The sequence below is a fragment of the Myotis brandtii genome, unplaced genomic scaffold (genome assembly GCF_000412655.1).
Source record: "Myotis brandtii unplaced genomic scaffold, ASM41265v1 scaffold470, whole genome shotgun sequence".
Lineage (NCBI taxonomy): Eukaryota > Metazoa > Chordata > Mammalia > Chiroptera > Vespertilionidae > Myotis > Myotis brandtii.
In genome coordinates, this window is record NW_005367953.1 from 2,864,089 (window position 1) to 2,875,277 (window position 11,189).

Consider the following 11,189-nt stretch of genomic DNA (forward strand, 5'->3'; position numbering starts at 1 on the left):
TATGCACATTGACTGAACGGCAGAATGACCGGTTGCTATGATGAGCACTGGCCACCAGGGGGCAGATGCTCAATGCAGGAGCTGCCCCCTGGTGGTCAGTGCACTTCCATATGGGGAGTGCCACTCAGCCAGAAGCTGGCTCATGGCTAGCCAGCGCAGAGGTGGTGGCAGGAGCCTCTCCCACCTCCATGGCAGTACTAAGAATGTCCAACTAACGGTTTAGTCCTGATCCCTTGGGGGCCTAAGCCTTTAGTCGGACATCCCCCGAGGGCTCCCTGGCTGCCAGAATGATGTCTGACTGCAAGCTTAGGCCTGATCCCCAGGGGAGTGGGCCTAAGTCGACAGGTGAACATCCCCCAAGGGGTCCTGGACTGCAAATGGGCGCAGGCCGGGCTGAGGGATCCCCCCCCCCCCCCTGAGTGCACAAATTTTTGTGCACTGGGCCTCTAGTAAATAATAAATGGATAAGTTAGAAATAAGAACTGGACATGACAGAGAACATGAACAGGCAAATCACATGCTGGAATAAATATTTGCAGCACACATAACTAACAAAAGATCAATATCTGGAGTATTTAAAAAACTATCTAAAAATAGAGAGTCCAAAAGGTCATAAGTCCATAAGCAGGCATTTTACAAAGGAGGAAATGAAAATGAGCAATAAACACATTGAAAAGACGCTCCTCCTCTGTTAGTAAGGGAAATGCACATTAAAACCACATCAAGATGCCATTTCACACCTTTCAGAGTGGAAAAATTAAAAAGTGGGACAATTGTGTTGAGGCAGGGGAGTCACTGCTGGTAGTAGCATAAATGGCCCAGAACTTTGGAACACAATTTGACATAATAAGTAAAGTTAAGCATGTCCATAATGTATGACTCAGCAATTCCTCTCCTAGGCACATAGAGGTCTGGGCAAGGTGTAGTATTACTTGAATAAGTAAAACACTGGGAATAACCCAGAGGGCAGCCAGAATGCCCTTCTAAAGAGACACCACACCATGACACTCTCTTATTGTGAACTCTCCAGTGGCTTCCGTGGCAATGAGAATAAAACTCTCAACACCTTCAACCTCTGCTTATCTCTCTAATTTCATTGTGTGCCACTCTCCCAGGTTCCTCAAGACATAAGATCTTCCCTCCTCAGGGCACCATACTCCTTCCTGATCATTCCATGGTTGGCTCTTTTTTCATCCTGTAAGTTGACCTAAATATCATTTCCCTAAGGACCCGTTACTTGACACCCCATCTAAATTAGTTTTCCCATCTCATTCTCCATCTCAGCCCTGTACTTGTTTCCTATAATAATAGACATGAATATGTTAATCTCATATATGTTGCATGTATTCCTAATGTTTTTGCCTGTCTTCAACATTAAACTAATAACCTTCATGAGGGCAGAGTCTAGGTCTAGTTGTTCATGATTTGATCCTCTGTGCCTTCCGCATAGCCTAGCGCATAACACTCACAGATCTTTGTTGAATTGAATGGTTGAATAAAAATACTGCATAGCCGAAACCGGTTTGGCTCAGTGGATAGAGCGTCGGCCTGAGGACTGAAAGGTCCCAGGTTCGATTCCAGTCAAGGGCATGTACCTGGGTTGCGGGCCCATCCCCAGTAGGAGATGTGCAGGAGGCAGCTGATCGATGTTTCTCTCTCATTGATGTTTCTAACTCTCTATCTCTCTCCCTTCCTCTCTGTAAAAAATCAGTTAAATATATTTTTAAAAAAATACTGCATAAATTATATCTGCAGTTTGTTCACTGAGAGGACATTTTATTAGCTCTTGTTCATGGAAAGGATAATGGGATACCACAACTGCCACATAAATTCTTAATACTTATTGAGAAGATCAAGGGAAGTGTTTACCTGGTCTGATGTTTGACCTGAAATAATTAACCAACATGTGCCTGAATGCTTCTACAAATTATTTCCAAAGATTTGATATACCATATATTAAATAGATCTTTTAACTAGACTAAAAGTCCTCCATTGCTTAAATTGGAAATATGTTTAGGTTGGTTTCTAATACATATTAAAAAACACTTATAGGTACTAGCATAGAGGTTTTATGTTGAATATTTAAATATGCTGGTGAATTGGCCTGGGCTCTTTTTGAAAGAGGCTTGAATTTAGTTGATGTAGGTTTTTATTTTATTTTTATTCTATTTATTTATTTATACTTATTTAAATCATGTGTTATATTTATTTATGATTAGTGAAATGTCAGACAAAGACAGATACCATATAATTCCACTTATATATGGAATCTAAAAAACAAAATAAATGAACAAACAAAACAGAGAAAAACTCATAGACACAGAGAACATTTCGATGGTTGCCAGATGGGAGGGGAATTAGGGGGGTGAGTGAAAGAGGCGAAGGGTTTAAGAAGTACAAACTGGTAGTTACAAAATAGTCATAGGGATGTAAAGTACAGCATAGAGAATATAGTCAATAATATTGTGATAACTATGTATGGCGACATGTCTACTAGATTTATTGGGGTGATCACTTTGTACGCTATATAAATATCTAATCACTGGGTTGTACACTTGAATATAATACTGTATTTCAACTGTAATTTAAAAAGAAAATTATTATGAATGGCAAAAATTTATACTTTGTGCAATTAATTAAGTAGTTAATTAATTTATGCATTTTTTAAAATTATATTTTTCTGGTTAGAGATTGAGCTCCAAAAAGAATTTACACTACAATCTACAAAATATATGGCTTAAGCAGACAAAGTGATTTGGGAAATACTCAAATTTCAGCAAAATATGAAAATAATGCAAGAGTTTTTACATTTTCAATTACAGCAATTATGCTCTTGCTCAAACAACCATAATGCAAGTTACGTAGACTCATTTTAGTGGTGGATGGAAAAACCAAGCTAACTTTAAAATAGACATTAAGCAACATTTTGCATAAATTCAGACTCTTGGTCTCTAAAAATTACTTAACTTGTACTCATAACCTGCATTCAGATACATGGATGCCATGAAATGAGATGGGATTTCTTTGCTTCCTTTTTAATTTTTAAACATTATAATTTTGAGCACCTTGTTGTGTAAATGACTTAAAATGATTGGAAAGTAAGACCAATGATCCCTTTCTGGATATGGAGCTATGTGAAGGGCAACTCCAGGTGCGGAGGCCGCTCTCTGCCTTCAGCGGAGAAGTTTGCACGGCAGGTAATTACAGTTCACATCAAAGTTGGAGGAGAAACTTCCTTGTGATTGGTGTCCTCTTGCACCTGATGTCTACCTTCTATAAGTTGCTAGAGAATTATTATGAGACAAACTGAATAAAGAGCTAATAAATGAATTTTCATTAAAAGTATGTCATTTTCAGAGTGGCGTTGATGTAGACATTAATACTTACAGCTAAAAGAGATATGTCCTGAATCTGGTCAAAGCTGTTGAAAGTCACCGCACAGTAAATAGTGGAGCCAGAGCATAGGCAGTACTATTTCAAAACTTAATTTAGAAAACCAAAAAGAGTGCAATTATTTTAGTGTTCTAATAATTGCTATTTCAATAATAATGCCGGCAATTCTGACACCTAAGTAGGGTAGTTGGTTCAGTTACGGTTTCACTTCCTATGAACCTGAGAGCGAGTCAGGACCCGAGGAACTGCATGGCTGGCCGGTGACCTGGTGCTAAGGAGTCCTAAAGCAGACACCACAGTTATTTTCCTTAACAGTGGGAAGGTCTGTTCAGGCGCTCACATCCTTTGCCATGTCCCCCTTCGGTCCCCTGTCCCCGAGGCCAAGGCTGCCTTCCCTTCCCCCTTGGCACACTGCCACCCCTGGGAATGAAGCAAGAGCTCTTTCAGAAGCCAGCCGCCGGACAGACAGACAGACAGCCGGCGGTACCCACCTGAGGAACACGGAGCCGGGGCTGTCCGGGTCGCCGTGCTGGGCCTCGCAGGCCTTGTCGGGGCTGCCGGGCACGTCAAACCTGAACTCCGTGTCGCTGGAGGACCGCCTCTTCTTCACCATCCTGCACTTGTTCCTCCGTCGCCAGGCCAAGGAGCGAGCTCAGAGGCTCATTTCTGAATCCCCCGCCCCAACGTGAAAACCTGCGTTTTCCTCTGCTCAGTCCCCGCGTGGCAGGCAGCGCTGCATCTGACTCCTACCCTGGCTGAGGCTTTTTTTTTTAAAGTTAGTTAATGAGTAACAGGCAAGTATGACAGGCAACAGCCTCCCCGCAGTTGCTTTAAAGGGAAATAAACGTGTTTGGGAAACTCAGCTCTCAGTTTACTAACCGGAGCACCGCACAGCTCTGGGGATTTCGGCAGAACCGTCCATGGAACAGTAAAGGCTTAGAACAACGAGGTGCAGAGAACGGCAGTGTCTCGACATGAAAAGCAGAGGCTCTTTTTCTAATTCCCTGGGCTTGCCCAACAGGGTGAAGAATGTGGATGCCCTTATGCCTCTGCACACACAGAAGCAACCAGCCCACCTGCCTGTTGCATTTGGCAAGATGTGCAGGAGGTTTAAGGCTGTGCTGCTTGGTCCTGGGACTTGGAGCGTTGGGAGTTCTTAGGGAAGTAATCTGTATCATGTCAGGGGACCTCGAGTGTTGAGTATTTTGCCGCATTGCAGGAGGCTGTGACCTGTATCAACACAACAACTAAGGCAGACAAGAACTCTGCGAGGCCAGGCTCCAGCACCATGGCTGCGCTTGCTGCTTGGGTAGCCATGGGTGATCCCAACCCTGCTGAGCTGGCATCTGCCATGCCCACATCACAGGATCAGGAATAGGATGGAATCATATAGGAGAATGTATTGTGGAAATTTGCAAATAGGCTATATACAGGGGTGGGCAAAAGTATAATAATAAATAATAATGATAATAAATAATACAAGAATAAACAATGTCCCAGCCTGTATGGCTCAGTGGTTGAGCATCGACCTATGAACCAGGAGATCAGGGTTCAATTCCCAGTCAGGGCACATGCCTGGATTGTGGGCTTGATCCCCAGTCGGGTGCGTGCAGGAGGCAGCCGATCAATGATTCTGTCTCATCATTGATGTTTCTTTCTCACCCTCTCTCTTCCTCTCTAAAAAATCAATACAAAATCAATAAAGAATGAACTCTGTGTTTTGTGTACTCACCACTGTACATCTACTTTGCCCACCCCTATAGTATTGTTGCTGCTATTTAGAACCCGTTTAAGCAGGGAGTTCAGAAAAAGAATTTCTTTCTGTGTTGTTCTTCAATCACTTAATATTCACCCACAGGGAAAACACCAGCGTCTCTCCACCCTGTTCCTAGCAGCAGTGAAAGATTCGGTCCAAGTAGCTGTGCTCTCTCGTTTCCCTGGTGATTGGTCAATGGCACTGGAGAAGGACTGCCTTAAGCGAGGTACACGGATTCTGATTGTGGAAGGGAGCAAAGTTTTCCTGGAATATCAAACCTTTAGCCTTGGCCTCTTGAGCACTTTGCTCTACCAGCTGATAACCGGGTAGGGACAGGTTTGTGCTGCTCTGTGAGCAGTGGACTCTAACCACACTTTTGAAATTAGACCAAGTGTCTTTTGGTGAGATTTCACTGGTGCCTAATAGGATGACCAACGTTTCCCTGTGTGTCTGGGATTTTCCTGGTTTTACGCTGAATGCTCTGTATCCTAGGAACCCCGTTAGTGCTGGGGAACATCTGCATCCCAGTGCCGTCTTGCTACAATTCTGATGGTATCCTGCACCCAGCGTCTCTCCTTGTCCTTCCTTGATGGTGCAATATCCGTATTTCTCTCCCCCCCTTATGTCTATGTTGTGGTTATATAGGAAAAACATTAAATAAGTTATAATGTGTTAGATTAAACAGACTCATCACCATACCTCATATAATAGCAATAACCTGCAAGGCAGTTTCTGCTCCTCGTAACCAAAAAAGTCTAATGAACACAGGTACTAATAAATCATGAAATATAATGTTGCTGTCTCCCAGGGAAGGCTGGATTTTAACTGGAGGCAATGCTTAATTTAGAATGAAATGTTTGTAAAGGAGCACATTCCAGTGTCAGCAGCCAGGCTTTGGAAATATCTTTTTTTAACAGAGAAGCTTTCTTAGTACTCACTCAATCAACAATATTTTATTAGCCAGGCTCCATGCCAGCTGCAGTGTGATACAAAAAAATTTTTAAGAAACAGGTCCTTGCTCCAATAATGTAGCTAGGAAGAGACAGTGTGCACATTTGAAAAGTTAACTAACAATAAAAAAGGAAGGAAGGGAGTAAATCAAGCTAGTATTTCTTGAGTCTGTATACCTGATATCTTTGAGAATACGTGGCATCTCTGCTAGATACGTACTAACGTCTCATTTAATCCTTGCCCAAAGTACATTTTTACAGATGATAAAGCTATGTCTTAAAAAGGTTAAGCAAGTTGGCCCTAATAAAGTGGTCATAAGAATGTGGTCATGACAGAATTTATTTATTCATTCAATACATGTTAGTTGAGCATTGACATTCAAAAGGAGGCAAGATCATTTGAGACTGGAATGGTTTAGAAAACCTAATGGAAAAGGTAGAGTTTGAGGTGAGCTATGAAGAATGGGAGTCTTTGGAGAGGCAAAAGGGGAAGGGAGTAGGGCTCATGAACAAATAAAGAGACATGGGCCAGGTGTGTGTGTGAGTGGGAAACTACTGGTGAGGGAGGGGAATAACTTTGGTCATTTAGATGGAGGCTGAATTACAAAGGACCCTGAGTGCTAGTGAGTAGTTCAAGCTTTATTTTGTAAGTAATGACAATGCAATGGTGACAGATTTGTTTGGTGGCCATGTGGCTAATGCTTTGGAAGCAGAAAGAGACGAGGTGGCTCGTTACTGCAGTCATCTGTTGATACGGTCATTTCATTTAGGCAGCAACTACCAGTTTATGGGCAGCAGCTCTGAAGTCGTTGAAACAGTATTGACTCAACTCTTATGTAAGTTGTTGAGTTAATTTCTTATCATAAGAAATTGTGTTAAAGAGGAGATTGCTGAAAGTCTAGAGCAGGGGTCACAAACTCAAATGCCTTCAAGATCCAGAAAGGTAAGTGAAACCACGAGATGGGAGAGAAATGGCAGAAAGGTGCGGTGGCCATCTCCTCCCCAGTGACATTAGCATTTAAACTGCAGATGCTGGTGGGAGGGGCTACCTAGCGCTCTCTGAGGGCAGGAGTCGCCCACCCATGCCTTGCCCACTGAATTTCACTTCTTGATAGGGGCTGCCTATGCTAAATCTTTCCAAACTTGCTGGTAGTTATGTTTAGACTTTATGTTCAAAGAGGAGTAAGATCCTGTCTGACTGCTTTCTTTTTAAGAGAAATTTTAAGATTTTAAGATGAGCCGAAACCGGTTTGGCTCAGTGGATGGAGTGTCGGCCTGCGGACTGAGGGGTCCCAGGTTCGATTCCGGTCGGGGGCATGTGCCTTGGTTGCGGGCACCTCCCCAGTGGGAGATGTGCAGGAGGCAGCTGATCGATGTTTCTCTCTCATCGATGTTTCTAACTCTCTATCTCTCTCCCTTCTTCTCTGTGGGGAATCAATAAAAAAAAAAAAAAGATTTTAAGATGAATGACAGTAGACGGCTGTGTAGCAATTCTGTGATGTAAATTCACTGATGCTGGCACAGAGCTGCCACCGGGTAACGTCCCCCCCCCGCCCCCCAAACAGTTTAGACATGAACTCTGCTCAGTGCATTCCTAGCCTTTGCCACAGCTTTCATTTTTATTGTGTAAAAGGGAAAAACAGAGACCAGGCAATCAAAGATAAACAACTGGAGTAGGACATTTATGTAAATATAGCTATAAAAGGAGCATACCCACTAGCAAAGAAGAAAGAAAAAAAAAGCAAGAACCATCTATGATAACACCTTAAACACAACCAAAATAAAGGTAGCAGAGACCTTTTATATCCTTGTGCCTTGCCCATTGAATTTCACTTCTTGATAGGGGCTGCCTATGCGAAATCTTTCCAAACTTGCTGGTAGTTATGTTCAGACTTTATGTTCAAACAGGAGTAAGATCCTGTCTGACTGCTTTCTTTTCTTTTTTTTAAAAAAAATATATTTTATTGATTTTTTTACAGAGAGGAAGGGAGAGAGATAGAGAGTTAGAAACATGGATCAGCTGCCTCCTGCACATCTCCCGCAGCTGATCGATGTTTCTCTCTCATCGATGTTTCTAACTCTCTATCTCTCTCCCTTCTTCTCTGTGGGGAATCAATAAAAAAAAAAAAAAGATTTTAAGATGAATGACAGTAGACGGCTGTGTAGCAATTCTGTGATGTAAATTCACTGATGCTGGCACAGAGCTGCCACCGAGTAACCCCCCCACCCCGCCCCCAAACAGTTTAGACATGAACTCTGCTCAGTGCATTCCTAGCCTTTGCCACAGCTTTCATTTTTATTGTGTAAAAGGGAAAACAGAGACCAGGCAATCAAAGATAAACAACTGGAGTAGGACATTTATGTAAATATAGCTATAAAAGGAGCATACCCATTAGCAAAGAAGAAAAAGAAAGAAAGAAAGAAAGAAAGAACCATCTATGATAACACCTTAAACACAACCAAAATAAAGGTAGCAGAGACCTTTTATATCCTTCCATGGAAATTGAGATAAAAAACAACAACAACCCATAACCAAACAAGACAAAAACGACAACGAGAAGACAATTTTAAGTAAGATTACCAATGATTGCAATATCGCATTTTTCTGATGTTCTCCAATAAGTGACGATGTTACATTTTTATAAACAGAGATTGTAAAAGAGAGTCTGCCACAGAAAAGAGAATAACGAATTTGGGCTCTCCCACTTGGTAAGTTCAGTTAGACCTTTTTCCTCTTCTACCAAAGGAAGAGATAGATACTAGGCCAGATTAGTCCTGCTGATGCTTTCTTTTTAAGATGAATGGCAGTAGACGGCTGTGTAGCAATTCAGTGATGTAAATTCACTGATGCTGGCACAGAGCTGCCACCGAGTAACCCCCCCACCCCGCCCCCCAACCGTTTAGACATGAACTCTGCTCAGTGCATTCCTAGCCTTTGCCACAGCTTTCATTTTTATTGTGTAAAAGGGAAAAACAGAGACCAGGCAATCAAAGATAAACAACTGGAGTAGGACATTTATGTAAATATAGCTATAAAAGGAGCATACCCATTAGCAAAGAAGAAAAAGAAAGAAAGAAAGAAAAGAAAAAAAAAGCAAGAACCATCTATGATAACACCTTAAACACAACCAAAATAAAGGTAGCAGAGACCTTTTATATCCTTCCATGGAAATTGAGATAAAGAAAACAACAACCCATAACCAAACAAGACAAAAACCGACAACGAGAAGACAATTTTAAGTAAGATTGCCAATGATTGCAATATCGCATTTTTTTGATGTTCTCCAATAAGTGACGATGTTACATTTTTATAAATAGAGATTGTAAAAGAAAATCTGCCACAGAAAAGAGAATAATGAATTTGGGCTCTCCCACTTGGTAAGTTCAGTTAGACCTTTTTCCTCTTCTACCAAAGGAAGAGATAGATACTAGGCCAGATTAGTCCTGCTGACATGTTCCTTTTGGCCTTTACCACGTTTTATAAGTAGATATTTTTATACATTTCATAGAAAACCTGGCCCTCTGGCCTTGCCTGGAGAATCAGATCTGGCAAGAAAGAGTATGACGGGCAATGGCTGGCTGGGGCTGAGTGGCGTGCTCCCTGTGACGTGGCCGGCCTCTGCAGTCGCCTGGCGTGGTCTCCCTTGCTGCCCACTCTGCCTGCTTTGCGTCTCTTGTTCTCATGACCTGCATTTGCGTTTAAAACCCCAGCCTAGGTGATTCTGAACGTCTTCTCTAGCTCTCATTGTCTTTCCTTAACTCCACTCATGAAAGTTTGACTGTAAGATTCTTTTTTGTCTCCAGTGAAACAAGGTCCATAGATAACTCCAAGAGTTTAATCTTGTGCAATGATGATAATCTTTGGTTATTACATCCAACCATTCTGAAGTCCACAAATAAGGAACTAATATACCTACTGATGCCTAGATATGGGTTGGGGAATTCATGCCTGTATGTTCTCCTCCTCCCGCTGGAGGCGTGGGACTTGGAATTGAGGCAAAAGACCAAACTGAAAACACCAGATAAGAAGGGCTTCAAAATTGAGCTTTCCAAATATACATTTCCATTTATAAATAAACTGGACTTCCTCTACAACTAGGTAATATTAAAAATAATTGTGCCTTAAGATTTATCTGCTGGATTATGCCGTGTTCAGGATAGTATTAATTGAATTAGTTTGGCCCTGGCTGGTGTTGCTCAATGGTTAGGGCATTAGCCAATGCACTGAAGGGTCTCGGGTTCAATTCCCAGTCAAGGGCACATACCTGGATTGCAGGTTTGATCTGGCCCAGTCAGGGCACAATCAGGAGGCAACCAGTCGATGTGTCTTTCTCATATTGATGTTTCGCTCTCTCTCTGGTTTTCTCTCTCTACCACTCCCTTTCACTCTAAAAATCAATGGAAAAAGATATCCTTTGGTGACGTTTAATAACAACAACAAAAATTAATTTGTATACTCTAAGCACATACTATTGCCGTTTGGGTAAAGAAGCATACAGTCTGGTGAAGTTACCTGGAGATTCAGGCTTCATCATGGAATGGCCATAAGTGGAAAGCTAGTGTTGGGTTGTAATGTGAATGTTCCCATGATCCTGGAGTGGGCTGTGTGATGTTGTGGTTTAGAGCGTGGGCTTGGGGTTCAGGTTGCCTAGATTGGAAGGGTGGCTTTATTATTTCCTTGCTGTGTTATTTTAGAAAGGCACTTGACCTTTCCAAGCCTCTGTAAAAGTAGTAATAATAGTGTCTTCCTCAAAAGGCCATTGTGAGGACTTGATAATGGAAAATTTAAGTATGAAGCTTGGGCATAGTAAGCATCCAGAAAATACTATGGATGATGAGGAAGAGGAAGATTATGATTTGAACTGGTTATATTTTCCCTAAAGTTGAATGAAGTCTTATCTATATCCTATCTAATAAAAGAGAAACATGGTAATTAGCCGTACGGCCGCTACCCTTCCCATTGGCTAATCACTGAGATATGCAAATTAACTGCCAACCAAGATGGCGGCCGGCAGCCAGGCAGCTGACGCCAACAGGGAGGCTTGCTTGCTCCAGTGACGGAGGAAGCCAGGTTCCCCGCCTGCCTTGCC

The 11,189-nt window shown here is 42.1% G+C and overlaps 1 protein-coding gene across 3 annotated transcripts in view; it reads right to left on the reverse strand.

Moving 5' to 3' along the window:
• Positions 1 to 4,144, reverse strand: part of GRAMD3 (GRAM domain containing 3) — a 140,492-nt gene extending 136,348 nt beyond the window's left edge. For all 3 annotated transcript variants that reach the window (XM_014547318.1, XM_014547320.1, XM_005875844.2), the window contains exon 1: positions 3,885 to 4,144. In XM_014547318.1, coding sequence (XP_014402804.1) covers positions 3,885 to 4,006 — 122 coding nt within the window. In that variant the 5' untranslated portion in view covers positions 4,007 to 4,144. The remainder of the gene's footprint in view (positions 1 to 3,884) is intronic.
• Between the last annotated feature and the right edge of the window lie 7,045 nt (positions 4,145 to 11,189).